The 16,600-nt window shown below is 41.9% G+C and overlaps 1 protein-coding gene across 2 annotated transcripts in view; it reads right to left on the bottom strand.

Annotated features, from left to right (window-relative positions):
- LOC129822343 (solute carrier family 25 member 36-A-like) overlaps positions 1 to 16,600 on the bottom strand; it is a 44,534-nt gene that overhangs the window by 8,354 nt on the left and 19,580 nt on the right. For both annotated transcript variants that reach the window (XM_055880562.1, XM_055880563.1), the window contains 2 exons: positions 14,678 to 14,755; positions 2,603 to 2,703 (listed from right to left, as the gene is read on the bottom strand). In XM_055880562.1, coding sequence (XP_055736537.1) covers positions 2,603 to 2,703; positions 14,678 to 14,755 — 179 coding nt within the window. The remainder of the gene's footprint in view (positions 1 to 2,602; positions 2,704 to 14,677; positions 14,756 to 16,600) is intronic.

Genomic DNA, 16,600 nt, shown 5'->3' with positions numbered 1-16,600 from the left:
AGATATAGCCCTTGGTTCTCTCCTGACCTGACTGCCCTTAACCAACAGAAAAACATCCTATGGCGTTCTGCATTAGCATCGAACAGCCCCCGTGATATGCAACTTTTCAGGGAAGCTAGAAACCAATATACACAGGCAGTTAGAAAAGCCAAGGATAGCTTTTTCAAGCAGAAATTTGCTTCCTGCAACACAAATTCAAAAAAGTTCTGGGACACTGTAAAGTCCATGGAGAATAAGAACACCTCCTCCCAGCTTCCAACTGCACTGAAGATAGGAAACACTGTCACCACCGACAAATCCACTATAATTGAGAATTTTAATAAGCATTTTTCTACAGCTGGCCATGCTTTCCACCTGGCTGCCCCTACCCCGGTCAACAGCACTGCCCTCCCCTCTGCTACTCGCCCAAGCCTTCCCCATTTCTCTTTCTCCCAAATACAGTCAGCTGATGTTCTGAAAGAGCTGCAAAATCTGGACCCTTACAAATCAGCCGGGCTAGATAATCTGGACCCTTTCTTTCTAAAACTATCTGCTGAAATTGTTGCCACCCCATTTACTAGCCTTTTCAACCTCTCTTTCGTGTCGTCTGAGATTCCCAAAGATTGGAAAGCAGCTGCGGTTATCCCCCTCTTCAAAGGGGGGGACACTCTTGACCCTAACAGCTACAGACCTATATCTATCCTACCCTGCCTTTCTAAGGTCTTCGAAAGCCAAGTCAACAAACAGATTACCGACCATTTCGAATCCCACCATACCTTCTCCACTATGCAATCTGGTTTCAGAGCTGGCCATGGGTGCACCTCAGCCACGCTCAAGGTCATAAACGATATCTTAACCGCCATCGATAGGAAACAATACTGTGCAGAAGTATTCATTGACCTGGCCAAGGCTTTTGACTCTGTCAATCACCACATCCTCATCGGCAGACTCGACAGCCTTGGTTTCTCTAATGATTGCCTCGCCTGGTTCACCAACTACTTCTCTGATCGAGTTCAGTGTGTCAAATCGGAGGGTCTGTTGTCCGGGCCTCTGGCAGTCTCTATGGGGGTGCCACAGGGTTCAATTCTTGGACCGACTCTCTTCTCTGTATACATCAATGATGTCGCTCTTGCTGCTGGTGATTCTCTGATCCATCTCTACGCAGACGACACTATTCTGTATACTTCTGGCCCTTCTTTTGACACTGTGTTAACAACCCTCCAGGCGAGCTTCAATGCCATACAACTCTCCTTCCGTGGCCTCCATTTGCTCTTAAATACAAGTAAAACTAAATGCATGCTCTTCTTGCACCTGCCCGCCTGTCCAACATCACTACTCTGGACGGCTCTGACTTAGAATATGTGGACAACTACAAATACCTAGGTGTCTGGTTAGACTGTAAACTCTCCTTCCAGACTCACATCAAACATCTCCAATCCAAAGTTAAATCTAGAATTGGCTTCCTATTCCGCAACAAAGCATCCTTCACTCATGCTGCCAAACATACCCTTGTAAAACTGACCATCCTACCAATCCTCGACTTCGGTGATGTCATTTACAAAATAGCCTCCAAAACCCTACTCAATAAATTGGATGCAGTCTATCACAGTGCCATCCGTTTTGTCACCAAAGCCCCATATACTACCCACCACTGCGACCTGTACACTCTCGTTGGCTGGCCCTCGCTTCATACTCGTCGTCAAACCCACTGGCTCCAGGTCATCTACAAGACCCTGCTAGGTAAAGTCCCCCCTTATCTCAGCTCGCTGGTCACCATAGCAGCACCTACCTGTAGCACGCGCTCCAGCAGGTATATCTCTCTGGTCACCCCCAAAACCAATTCTTCCTTTGGCCGCCTCTCCTTCCAGTTCTCTGCTGCCAATGACTGGAACGAACTACAAAAATCTCTGAAACTGGAAACACTTTTCTCCCTCACTAGCTTTAAGCACCAGCTGTCAGAGCAGCTCATAGATTACTGCACCTGTACATAGCCCATCTATAATTTAGCCCAAACAACAACCTCTTTACCTACTGTATTTATTTATTTATTTTGCTCCTTTGCACCCCATTATTTCTATCTCTACTTTTTTCTCTCTACTATCTCTACTTTTTTTTAACTTTTTTTACTTGCTATATTGTATTTACTTCGCCACCATGGCCTTTTTATATTTTTATTTATTTATATATATATTTTGTTTGCCTTCACCTCCCTTATCTCACCTCACTTGCTCATATTGTATATAGACTTATTTTTCACTGTATTATTGACTGTATGTTTGTTTTACTCCATGTGTAACTATGTGTTGTTGTATGTGTCGAACTGCTTTGCTTTATCTTGGCCAGGTCGCAATTGTAAATGAGAACGTGTTCTCAATTTGCCTACCTGGTTAAATAAAGGTGAAATAAAATAAAAAATAAAATAAATAAAGTGGTCACATCACATGACTCTCCAGGTTAGCTTATCATCCAAAATTACTAGCTACAGTTGACTGAATACTCACAGAAAAATGGATGATTGAAAAGGATACCTACCCGTGAAAAATCTATAAATAAAACTGTAAAAAAAGACCACATGGTATATATAGTGTTAGAAAGTGAGTGAGGTTGAGGTTGGTGTGGTTACCTGCCAAGCCAGCAGACACCATGTGGACCTGTGTAGAGTCTGGCTGAAACACTCCATTCATTCTCTCTTTGGCACTGGAGTATGCAGCAAAATAGATGGCTCTGGAGGAGACAGGGTGAGAACATGATACATACTTTACAGCACAGGAATCAACATCTTCACCATCCCTGGTGGGGAAACCCTTGACCTGCCAAGGAACTTACAGCATACAGTAGAAGGTACCTGTATTCATACTGAACCGTTCGGTATTGGGGACTTCGGTTCGGTCCGCACTGTGAACCCGAAGGAATATATAAAAAAATAGAAACATAAAACCACTAGGTCTATATGCTATGTCTACGCTGTGTTGTATGCCTGGAGTAAATCTGTTTCAGGCTATTCTGTTGGAACATAGAGCCTATCCGCACATTGTAATCAAATTTGAATCTTAATATGCCGTATTTCAAAGTCTTTTTTTGAGGCGGAGCCGGGAACTAGTTCTGTACGATGGCGAGTGGTAGGGTCGATAAACCAGGAGGATTCTCCATCAACGTTTAAAATCTACAGTTTGGGAAAATGTTGGTTTCCCAATAGATTACAACAGCAATGGACAGAGAGTTGTGGATAAAACACTAAAAGTATGTCGCCACTGATCAACAATAGCTTATGCAGCTGCCAACATCTCAAACGTTTACGTCGACATAACCTCAGTATTCCGACAACCGGAGCAAGACGGAAACGCAAAAGAACAACTTTGTCTCCCCTCTGCATTCAAGTAGCCATTCGCAGCCGATTCTGACTGGGCAAAATAAATTACAAGAGTGATAGGTATGTTAATGGCCGCGGATATGAGCCCATTCTCGGTGGTTGAGAAGAATAGTAGGTTTCAGCACCTCGTGAAAGTTCTCAAGCCACATTACAAACTTCATCTTTTCGCACCCATTTCAGATAACAGGTAACAGTGTATTCGTCAAGTATTCATACCCCTTCACTTTTCCCACATTTTGTTATGTTACAGCCTTATTCGAAAATTAGGTTTTTAGAAATTTGCGCAAAAAGTTTAGAAATTGGCGCAAATTTATTGCAAATAAAAAATGGAAATATCACATTCACATAAGTATTCAGACCCTTTACTCAGTACTTTTGAGGCACCGTAGTCAGCGATTTCAGCCTTAAATCTTCTTGGGTATGATGCTACAAGCTTGACACACCTGTATTTGGGGAGTTTCTCTCATTCATCGCTGCAGATCCTCAAGCTCTGTCAGGTTGGCTGGGGAGCGTCGATGCACAGTTACTTTCAGGTCTGTCCAGAGATGTTCGATCGGGTTCAAGTCCGGGCTGTGGCTGGGCCACTCAAGGACATTCAGAGACTTGTCCCAAAGCCACTCCTGCGTTGTCTTGGCTGTGTGCTTAGGTTCGTTGTCCTGTTGGAAGGTGAACCTTCGACCCAGTCTGAGGTCCTCAGTGCTCTGGAGCAGGTTTTCATCAAGGATCTCTGTACTTTGTTCCGTTCATCTTTCCTTCAATCCTGACTAGTCTCCCAGTCCTAGCCTCTGAAAAAGATCCCTACAGCATTATGCTGCCACCACCATGCTTCACAGTAGGGATGGTGCCAGGTTTCCTCCAGATGTGACACTTGGCAATCAGGACAAAGAGTTCAATCTTGGTTTCATCAGACCAGAGATTTTTGCTTCTCATGCTCTGAGCGTCTTTAGGTGCCTTTTGGCAAACTCCAAGTGGGTTGTCATGTGCCTTTTACTAAGCAGTGCCTTCTGTCTGGCCACTCTACCATAAAGGCCTGATTGGTGGAGTGCTGCAGAGACGGTTGTCTTTCTGGAAGGTTCTCCCATCTCCACAGAGGAACTCTGGAGCTCTGTCAGAGTGACCATCGGATTCTTGGTCACCTTCCTGACCAAGGCCCCTCTCCCCCGATTGCTCAGTTTGGCCTGGCGGACAGCTCTTTCTAGAGTCTTGGTGATTCCATTCAAGAATGGAGGTATTTTGGTGTTTTGGTACCCTTCCCCAGATCTGTGCTTCAACACAATCCTGTCTCAGATAATGCCTTCGGCATAATGGCTTTGTTTTTGCTGTGACATGCACTGTCAACCTTGGGACCTTATATAGACAGGTGTGTCACTTTCCAAATCATGTCCAATCAATTGAATTTACCAAAGGTGGACTCCAATCAAGTTGTAGAAACAACTCGACGATGATCAATGGAAACAGGATGCACCCGAGCTCAATTTCAAATCTCATTGCAAAGAGTCTGAATACTTATGTAAATAAGATATGTTTTATTTTTAATAAATTAGCAAACATCCCTAAATACCTTTTTTTGCTTTGTCATCATGGGGTATTGTGTGTAGATCGATAAAAATAAAAAAGATCAATTTTAGAATAAGGCTGTAATGTTACAAAATGCTATAAAAGTCAAGGGGTCTGAATACTTTCCAAATTCACGGTAAGAAGCCAAAGCTGAAGTTGTCAATGAATTGGCCAATGCACCCTGTGTTGTGCTTACTACTTGATGGCTGTACCTCCAGGGCTACAGAGAGCTACTTCACAGTGACAGCCCCGGACTGAGAGATGAGAAGTACGTGCTACAGAGTCACACAAGTGCCCATATTTTTCTGTTTGTAAGAAAACATTATAGCGTAGGCCTATACAATGTCTGAGCCATGTTTACATATTGATTTCACACGCACATTGAGTAATTGTGTGTTTTCATTTAAGAAAATCCCAAGTGTTATTTTTCATGGTACTCTCATCAGGCATTTACGACTCATGATCATATATAGAATCAGGAAAACCAACACTTTGGATTTTCTTAAAGAAAAATGAAAGCTGCATTATGTAACTTTTTGGTCGACCTGACAATTCACAGAAATGTTAACTCTCATCAAAAGCAACCTAAGAAGCGGTAGATCTGTTTTATATGCGCCATTTCTACGCTTCCCGTTTTTGTACACCAGCTTCAAACAGCTGAACAATACAATATTTTTGGTTATGGAAAATATACTACAAAGTGGTTTAGATGAAAGTCTACAATATACTTTCATGTTTTGACACAAACTGAAATTAGCCGAACTATTCAAATAGTGCATCTTTAACTATAATTACTGTTGGCATTTAAATTTTCCCACTGTACTAAAACTGAACTGTGACCCAAAAAGCGCAACACATAACAAACGATAGGTTTGGTGAACCGTTACACCCCTACTAAATATGAGTAAAGCCAACAGCAACAACGGCTGGGCTGAGTGTTTCAGTTTAATGAAATTATATTATGATCATTTCACATTTCAGGCTAAACAATATCACTAACCACGTTTCCATCCAAACATTTCATGCAGAGTTACCTAACGCATAAAAATTCTTAATTTCTAAATGGTTCACCCGATATGGATGAAAATACCCTCAAATTAAAGCTGACAGTCTACACTTTAACCTTGTAGCAATTGTATAATTTCAAATCGAAAGTGCTGGAGTACGAAGCCAAAACAACCAAAAATGTTACACTAACCCAATACTTTTAGAGCTCATTGTATGTGTGCTCTACGCAAAGCTACCGGTAATTTACTCAACGGAATCTTAACAAAATCTATGACAATCTAACGTAACTTTGGTAATTTATTCTTGAATAACAGTAAAAACCTAAATAAATATCATATTAGGGGTGACCCCATTTAGTCATTAGGTCGATAGGCTGTTGGTTGACTAAGATTATTTTAGTTGCAGATATTATTATTTCAATCGCAGATATAAAAATGAATTTATTTTATTTATTTACCGTTATTTTACCAGGTAAGTTGACTGAGAACACGTTCTCATTTGCAGCAACGACCTGGGGAATAGTTACAGGGGAGAGGAGGGGGATGAAAGAGCCAATTGTAAACTGGGGATTATTAGGTGACCATGATGGTTTGAGGGCCAGATTGGGAATTTAGCCAGGACACCGGGGTTAACACCCCTACTCTTACGATAAGAGCCATGGGATCTTTAATGACCTCAGAGAGTCAGGACACCCGTTTTAACGTCCCATCCGAAAGACGGCACCCTACACAGGGCAGTGTCCCCAATCACTGCCCTGGGGCATTGGGATATTTTTTTAGACCAGAGGAAAGAGTGCCTCCTACTGGCCCTCCAACACCACTTCCAGCAGCATCTGGTCTCCCATCCAGGGACTGACCAGGACCAACCCTGCTTAGCTTCAGAAGCAAGCCAGTAGTGGTATACAGGGTGGTATGCTGCTGGCTATGCACTGTGTCATTCATAAAAATGAATGACACACCTGTCTGATTTGCACCTGTCTCAGAGGACTAATCCATTGAGGAGGCAGCGGGGATGCCACGGTCCAAGAAGGAGAGTGTGGTTAAGATGCACAACTCTCCTGAATGTGCTCTCTTCCGCTATTTCGTGCCCATTCATTGGTTCATGACTTTGTGTGAATTGTTTGCCTTTGATTGTTAGTCTATCAATTCCCCATTACATAGATCACCAGTAGTAGCCTACTTTTACCGTTAATTCACATAATTGGTTACGGTGATTTCTGTTCATGCATTCAATATATTATTACAGTTATTTGTTCTCATTGTCGGAGTGGACACCAGAACTCACAACCTATGCTACACTTGTGAGGAATACGTTTTGGTTTATTTCATTCCATTTATGAGTTTTGTCCATTTATTCATTGTCTTTTGTTTGGAGCGCTCCTGTCAATGTTGAGGAAGGACGCGCACCTGAGTACGCATTTAGAAGTGGGCATAGGCTACCTGGCCTGTGAGCAAATGTAGGCCCTATAAACCTGATCCAGTGCAAACATCATAAAATACCTGATTTACTTCTCATCCCTTGAACAAATACCCCACAGCTGTCCTGACCTGACTGGTATGGGAAACTGAGGCCCAGAATATATCACACAATGTTGCAAGTTCACTAGCACGAGTTGGCAATGGCATAGAAGTCACTTTTAGATTTGTATAATTTTTCATCTAAAAATAATAAAAATTAACTACATGACAATTATTGAGATATATTTTGTATTATAAATTAAATGAAACTTCCACGAACATGTGCATATGAAAATCATAACTGGCACGCAGATCGGTAGAAATGGTCATATAAATTGGCACTCCAAATGGAAAAGGATGCCAACCCCTGGAGTAGCCTATTACAGGCATCTTCAAGATCGTAATGGCTGAATCTGCCAAGGCCAGGAGGAGGAGGGTCAAGAACAGGTTATTTTTCCTCTGGTTGATCGCTAGCTCCCTCTTGAGTCATTTGTCTTATTATTTATTCAAACAGGATGCTCAAAGCATCAGAGAAGTTAGGTATATATAAACTCAGGAAAAAAAAAGAAACGTCCCTTTTCAGGACATTGTCTTTCAAAGGTAATTCATTAAAATACAAATAACTTCACAGATCTTTATTGTAAAGGGGTTAAACACTGTTTCCATGCTTGTTTAATGAACCATAAAACAATTAATGAACATGCACCTGAGGAATGCTCGTTAAGACACTAACAGCTTAAGGTCACAGTTATAAAAATTTAGGACACAATAAAGGCCTTTCTACTGACTGGAAAAACACCAAAAGAAAGATGCCCAGGGTCCCTGCTCATGCTAGCATGCTGCAAGGAGGCATGAGGACTGCAGATGTGGCCAGGGCAATAAATTGCAATGTCTGTACTGTGAGACGCCTAAAGACAGTGCTACAGGGAGACAAGATGGACAGCTTATCGTCCTTGCGGCGGCAGAACACGTGTAACAACACCTGCACAGCATCGGTACATCCAAACATCACAACTGCGGGAGAGGTACAGGATGGCAACAACTGCCCGAGTTACACCAGGAACGCACAATCCCTCTATCTGTGCTCAGACTGTCCGCAATAGACTGAAAGAGGCTGGACTGAGGGCTTGTAGGCCTGTTGTAAGGCAGGTCCTCACCAGACATCACTGGCAACAACGTTGCCTATGGGCACAAACCCACCGTCGCTGGACCAGACAGGACTGGCAAAAAGTGCTCACTGACGAGTCGCGATTTTTGTCTCACCAGGGGTGATGGTCGGATTCGCGTTTATCGTCGAAGGAATGAGCGTTACACCGAGGCCTGTACTCTGGAGCGGGATTGATTTGGAGGTGGAGGGTCCGTCATGGTCTGGGGCGGTGTGTCACAGCATCATCGGACTGAGCTTGTTGTCATTGCAGGCAATCTCAATGCTGTGCGCTACAGGCAAGGCATCCTCCTCCCTCATGAGGTACCCTTCCCCATGACCCTCCAGCATGACAATGCCACCAGCCATACTGCTCGTTCTGTGCGTGATTTCCTGCAAGACAGGAATGCCAGTGTTCTGCCATGGCCAGCCAAGAGCCCGGATCTCAATCCCATTGAGCACGTCTGGGACCTGTTGGATTGGAGGGTGAGGGTTAGGGCCATTCCCCCCAGAAATGTCCGGGAACTTGCAGGTGCCTTGGTGGAAGAGTGGGGTAACATCTCACAGCAAGAACTGGCAAATCTGGTGCTGTCCATGAGGAGATTCACTGCAGTACTTAATGCAGCTCGTTGCCACACCAGATACTGACTGTTACTTTTGATTTTGTTCAGGGACACATTATTCCATTTCTGTTAGTCACATGTCTGTGGAACTTGTTCAGTTTATGTCTGTTGTTGAATCTTATGTTCATACAAATATTTACACACGTTAAGTTTGCTGAAAATAAATGCAGTGGACAGTGAGAGGACGTCTTTTTTTGCTAAGTTTAGATGATTTTATTAAAACACATGGAAAAATACACATTTTAAAAATGTCGACCAATTGATTGGTCGAAAGAAAAGACTACTCTTGGTTGACCAAGATAGACAGCCCTATCACAAAAAAACTAATTCATAGATAAATATAATAGATAGAATTAATTCTGTGTCCATGAGTTTCTAGTAGATAGACCATTTGTTTCAAGAAAAGAATGGCCTAATTATTGGAAAAAAGCATCTAATCAACAATGACATGATTTACAATTGACTCTGCAACTCTTCCAGCTCATGATTTTTTCCACAACTGCCACCAGTTTGACGACAATACATTGACAACAAATACATAGGCATAATAAAAATTGTTTGTAAAAAATGTAATATCTAAGATATTTCATGCTGAAACCCTCATATTAAAAAGGTAGACTATGTGAAATTCCATTTCCACAAGCAGCACCGGAGATATTGAGATGAGCGAGATGCAACACTTCGCTCTCACAGTCACACATGGTATCTCCGCATGTGCAGGGGTTTGTTTCACGCTGTTCACAGCATGGTAGCCAGGGTACCAAAACAGCTGAAAAAGTTAGATGACCTGTGATAGATCACATAAAATCCTTGGAAGATACCAAAAATCTGGTAGTTTACTGGTAAACTTCAAAAGTTTCCAGTAATATACCCTCCCTTGACAACCCTAATCTAGCCTATCCTATGTGGAAGGAGCTACTATTAACATTATCTGACATTGACCCACTGGAGGTCAACTGCGTGCACACACACACAGTGGATGTTAGCACTGGAGTCTGAGTTCTCAGTTGTTGTGTAGGAATGTCTGAGTGGTCACTTTGTTGCTGTGGTTAATAGTCAAAGGGTTCTGGGAAGTTACTATGTCACAAGTTGACGGGGGTCCATTTTACATCTTACAATTGTACTTTTACAGAGAGGAGTTGTGAATCAGTCAATCACTGTCATAGTGAATCTGTCACAATCACTGTGATTCTCATTCATTGTCCATCTGTTGCAGGCTGAATACACCGCTCGCGTCACGGCCGAGAGCGTTGCAAAATAAATGTCCAAATCCTATATTATTCAATTATTGCACCAATGAGCGTCTGTGTTGCCAAGGGCTAAAATAGAAGTCAGTTCTATTTCTGACGCAGATCGCGCTGCAAGTCCTGCCTCTCCCATTTCTTCATTGGTTTATAGAAGCAGGTACTCACGTGCCATCTCATTATTTATACCCATGTGGGTGACTGAAAGACAAATGATGTTGGTGGCGGTAATGCACATAATTTATGATAGTTGCCAATCGCAATATAAAGTCGAGAAGAAAAAGCCTAGAAGGAGGAGAGATGACTAGAAACGATTCGGTTGACGGTTTTGTGTGGATTAATTGTCAGAGTAGAGGACCTTGTACATTTCAGGTAAAATAACAACTCAATGTTTATATCTCAGGACAAATTAGCTAGCAACAGCAAGCTAGCTAAATTGCCATAAAGGTTTAATGCTTTTTGACCTGTCCCCAAATTAATGTAATTGGTTCAGTTTGTTTTGATATTTTAACCTGTGTGTCGTGATCGTGTTTGGTGTGGGGGGACAAACTACATTTATGCACGATCGCGCACGTGCGCAGCCAGTTTGAGTTCCGTGTTAGACTGGACAAACAGCACTAATGCACTGCATCAGGCTGTCCATCCCACAGTCTTAATGCTGTTACATAACTGTCGGTCACTGTGGAGGATAAAAGGAGAGAACAACCAAACTAGGGTTTCTGAGTGAGAGATAGAAGCCGATCACAGCTACAATGATCAGTGCTCAGAGAGGCACTGTACTGTAGGCAGCCAGTGAGCTAACCATCTGTAGGAGTGAGAGAAAAGATTTGTTGCTAAATTGCTACTAACGCTAATTATCCCCTGGCCTGCTGATGACGATCCGTCTAAGTGGTAGCTAATGGTAGAAGCTAGCTAATGCTATGTCTAACAAGAGCTTGTGCTAAGTGTATGTGTATGTGGAGAGCTTTGTTGACACTGTCAGGGTACACGCTGATGCAGAGTCAAATCACCTGGGCCTCTGATCCAACACGAAATGCACTACATGGCCAAAAGTATGTAGACAACACTTCAAATATGTGGATTCAGCTATTTCAGTCACACCCGTTGCTGACAGTTGAATAACATCGAGCACACAGTCATCCAATTTCCATAGACAAACATTGGCAGTAGAATGGCCTGTACTGAAGAGCTCAGTGACTTTAAACGTAGCACCGTCAAACGGTGTCACCTTTCCATCAAGTCAGTTTGTAATATTTCTGCCCTGCTAGAGCTGCCCCGTCAACTGTAAATGCTATTATTGTGAAGTGGAAATGTCTAGGAGCAACAGCGGCTCAGCAGCAAAGTGATAGGCCACACAAACTCATCGACTGTCCTTGGTTGCAACACTCGCTACCGATTTTATTATTTTTTATTATCCAAACTGCCTCTGGAAGCAACGTCAGCAAAAGAACAGTTCATCGGGAGCTTCATGAAATGGGATTCCATGGCTGAGCAGCCACACACAAGCCTAAGATCACCATGCGCAATGCCAAGCGTCGGCTGGAGTGGTGTAAAGCTCACGGGCATGGACTCCATATTAATGCCCATGATTTTGGAATGAGATGTTTGACGAGCAGGTGTCCATAAAATGTTGTTCATGTAGTGTGTGTATATAGCCTATATAGGCCACACACACACACACACACACACACACACACACACACACACACACACACACACACACACACACACACACACACACACACACACACACACACACACACACACACAGAGTCTTGTACAGCTAACCTTGTAGGGACACACATTTCAGTCCCATTCAAAGTCCTCTTTCCCTAACCCGTACTCTTACCTTAACTTCTTATGGCTGCAATTCCATTAACGGGATGATATGACAACAGCCAGTGAAAGTGCAGGGCGCCAAATTCAAAAAACAGAAATCTCATAATTAAAATTCCTCAGACATACATGTGTTTTATACCATTTTAAAGGTCATCTTGTGGTTAATCCCACCAAAGTGTCCGATTTCAAATATGCTTTTCAGCGAAAGCACTACAAACAATTATGTTAGGTCACACCAAACCACAATAAGCACAGCCATTTTTCCAGCGAAAGATAGTAGTCACAAAAAGCACAAAGAGATAAAATGAATCACTAACCTTTGATGATCTTCATCAGATGACACTCATAGGACTTCATGTTACACAATACATGTATGTTTTGTTTGATCAAGTTCATATTTATATAAAGAAATCTGAGTTTACATTGGCGCATTACAATCACTAGTTCCAAAAACATCAAGTGATTTTGCATCGCCACATCGTTTCAACAGAAATACTCATCATAAATGTAGATGATAATACAAGTTATACACATGGAATTATAGACATACCTCTCCTTAATGTAACCGCTGTGTCAGATTTCAAAAAAACTTTACGGAAAAAGCAAACCATGCAATAATCTGAGACGGAGCTCAGAACAATAGCCAAATTAGCCGCCATGTTGGAGTCAACAGAAACCAGAAATTACATGATAAATATTCCCTTACCTTTGATGAACTTCATCAGAATGCACTCCCAGGAATCCCAGGTCCACAATAAATGATTGATTTGTTCGATAATGTCCGTTATTTATGTCTAATTAGCTACTTTGGTTAGCGCGTTTGGTAAACAATTCCAAAGTCACGAAGCGTGTTCACTAAAACGTGACAAAATGTCCAAAAGTTCCGTAACAGTCAGTAGAAACATGTCAAAATCTATTCAATCAATCTTTAGAATGTTGTTAACATATATCTTGAATAACGTTCCAACCGGAGAATTACATTGACTTCAGATGAGCGATGGAACGGAGCTGCCTCTCACGTGAACGCGCGTGGTCAAAGAATGTTCACCTCATGGCAGTGGTGACTCATTCCTGTCTCCTTCGGGCCCCCTTCACATTAGAGTCATCAGACAAAGTTCTACAGACTGTTGACATCTAGTGGAAGCCATAGGAAGTGAATACTCATTCATATCTCACTGTGATTTCAATGGGATCTCAGATTTTCCACTTAATGTTTGGATTTTTTCTCAGGTTTTTGCCTGCCATAGGAGTTATGTTATACTCACAGACATAATTCAAACAGTTTTAGAAACTTCAGAGTGTTTTCTATCCAATACTAATATGCATATATATTAGTTAATCCAACCAGGAAATGGGAAATCTGAGGTTTGTAGGTTTTCAACTCATTGCCTACCGAAGATAGTATCTATGGAGTCATATTGCACTTCCTAAGGCTTCCACTAGATGTCAACAGTCTTTAGAACCTTGTGTCAGGCTTCTACTGTGAAGGAGAGAATAAGAGCTGATTGAGTAAGAGGTCTGGCAGAATGCCATGAGCTCAGTCAGGTGCGCGCCCGTGAGAGGCAGCTACATTCCTTTTCCTTTCTAAAGACAAAGGAATTCTCCGGTTTAAACAATATTGAAGATTTATGTTAAAAACATCCTAAAGAGTGATTCTATACTTCGTTTGACATGTTTCTACGAACTATAATGGACTTTTTTGACTTTTCGTCTGGCCTGCGCCTCGTGAATTTGGATTTGTGAACTAAACGCGTGAACAAAAAGGAGGTATTTGGACATAAATGGACTTTATCGAACAAAACAAACATTTATTGTCGAACTGTACTCAGATGGTGTGCTTTTTCCGTAAAGCTTTTTTGAAATCTGACACAGCGGTTGCATTAAGGAGAAGTTTATCTAAAGTTCCTTGCATAACACTTGTATCTTTTATCAATGTTTATTATGAGTATTTCTGTAAATTGATGTGGCTCTCTGCCAAATCACCGGATGTTTTGGAAGCAAAACATTACTGAACATAACACGCCAATGTAAACTGAGATTTTTGGATATAAATATAAAACATACATGTATTGTGTAACATGAAGTCCTATGAGTGTCATCTGATGAAGATCAAAGGTTAGTGATTAATTTTATCTCCATTTCTGCTTTTTGTGACTCCTCTCTTTGGCTGGAAAAATGGCTGTTTTTCTGTGACTAGGTGCTGACCTAACATAATCGCATGGTATGCTTTCGTCGTAAAGCCTTTTTCAAATCGGACACTGTGGTGGGATTAACAACAAGTTTATCTTTAAAATGGTGTGAAATACTTGTATGTTTGAGGAATTTTAATTATGAGATTTCTGTTGTTTGAATTTGGCACCCTGCACTTTCACTGGCTGTTGTTATATCGATCCCGTTAACGGGTCTCAGCCGTAAGAATTTAATCTAAAATGTTTTAAGTAATGTTGGGTGCTTACCTGGAGGGGGCCACGCCCACTAGGTTAGGCCCCAGACCCCTGAACAGAGAGCGGGCTCCTTCTTTCTCAAGAATCAACCTGAAGACAAAAACACAACATCTTACCCACCACTCACAAATATTCACATTCTTTTCAGTTAAACTTCAGCGGAGTTCATAACAATGAAGTAGGGTCTGCTGAAAGCCTTGCTGGGTTGTAACAACAACTTGTAGAAAAAACAACATGAAGTATGATAGTAGTTTGAAACGATATGATACATCCTGCTGCTGGGGTATGCTACAGATCCCCAGACAGGCCTTTCCCTGAAGGTAGAGGAGAGAGAGACGAGCTAGGAGTTGGATTTCAGTCCACATGGCACTGCCTGCCGAGGAGACATGAATCAGAGCAAACAACATAGGGTTTCGTGAGGGAGGGATCCTGCTGCCAAACCCCACAAGAGGATAGGAGGGTGTGTAAACACCAGCTCATTTTCACTCTGGTTTCTTGAGACTTCTACACATTAGGCTACTTAGGACTGTTTACTGTGAAGTTTAATGTGCAAAGCTGGAGGGCAATGACAGTAATATATCCCAAACTATCAAAACCAATAACACAAGCATAAAGTATTGTATTTGTATAGTTTGATGGTTAACAAACATAACTAGACATTGGAATATAGGCCTATGCCTGTTTGATTTTGTGAGCTGATCTCATATCCTGATAAAGATAGATATCACGATATAGGTAATTTCTTATCCCGATAAAGATATATACAGTTGAAGTCGGAAGTTTACATACACTTAGGTAGGAGTCTTTAAAACTAGTTTTTCAACCACTCCACTAATTTGTTGTTAACAAACTATAGTTTTGGCAAGTCGGTTAGGACATCTACTGTGTGCATGTAGCATGTGCAGTAATTTTTCCAACAATTGTTTACAGACAGATTATTTCACTTATAACTCAATGTATCACAATTCCAGTGGGGCAGAAGTTTACATACACTAAGTTGACTGTGCCTTTTAAACTACTTGAAAATTCCAGAAAATGGATGTCATGGCTTTAGAAGCTTCTAATAGACTAATTGACATCATTTGACTCAATTGGAGGAGTACCTGTGGATGCATTTCAAGAACTACCTTCAAAATCAGTGCCTCTTTGCTTGACATCATGGGGGAATAAAAATAAATCAGCCACGACCTCAGAAAAGAAAGTATAGACCTCAACACGTCTGGTTCATCCTTGGGAGCAATTTCCAAATGCCTGAAGGTACCACGTTCATCTGTACAAACAATAGTACGCAAGTATACACACCATGGGACCACGCAGCCATCACACCGCTCAGGAAGGAGACGTGTTCTGTCTCCTAGAGATGAACGTACTTTGGTGTGAAAAGTGCAAATCAATCCCAGAACAACAGCAAAGGATATTGTGAAGATGCTGGAGGAAACATGTACAAAAGTATCTATATCCACAGTAAAACGAGTCCTATATCGACATAACCTGAGAGACCGCTCAGCAAGGAAGAAGCCACTGCTCCAAAACCGCCATAAAAAAAGCCAGACTACGGTTTGCAACTGCACATGGGGACAAAGTTCATACTTTTTGGAGAAATGTCCTCTGGTCTGATGAAACAAAAATAGAACTGTTTGGCCATAATGACCATCGTTATGTTTGGATGAAAAAGTGGGAGGCTTGCAAGCCAAAGAACACCATCTCAACCGTGAAGCACGGGGGTGGCAGAATCATGTTGTGGGGGTGCTTTGCTGCAGGAGGGACTGGTGCACTTCACAAAATAGATGGCATCATGAGTCGGGAAAATTATGTGGATATATTGAAGCAACATTTCAAGACATCAGGCATGAAGTTAAAGCTTGGTCGCAAATGGGTCTTCCAAATGGCCAATGACCCCAAGCATACTTCTAAAGTTGTGGCAAAATGGCTTAA

This window comes from Salvelinus fontinalis, chromosome 24 (assembly GCF_029448725.1).
Source record: "Salvelinus fontinalis isolate EN_2023a chromosome 24, ASM2944872v1, whole genome shotgun sequence".
NCBI classification, from domain to species: domain Eukaryota; kingdom Metazoa; phylum Chordata; class Actinopteri; order Salmoniformes; family Salmonidae; genus Salvelinus; species Salvelinus fontinalis.
The sequence above is the reverse complement of the archived record's forward strand: the minus strand, read 5'-3'. Positions and strand labels throughout refer to the sequence as shown.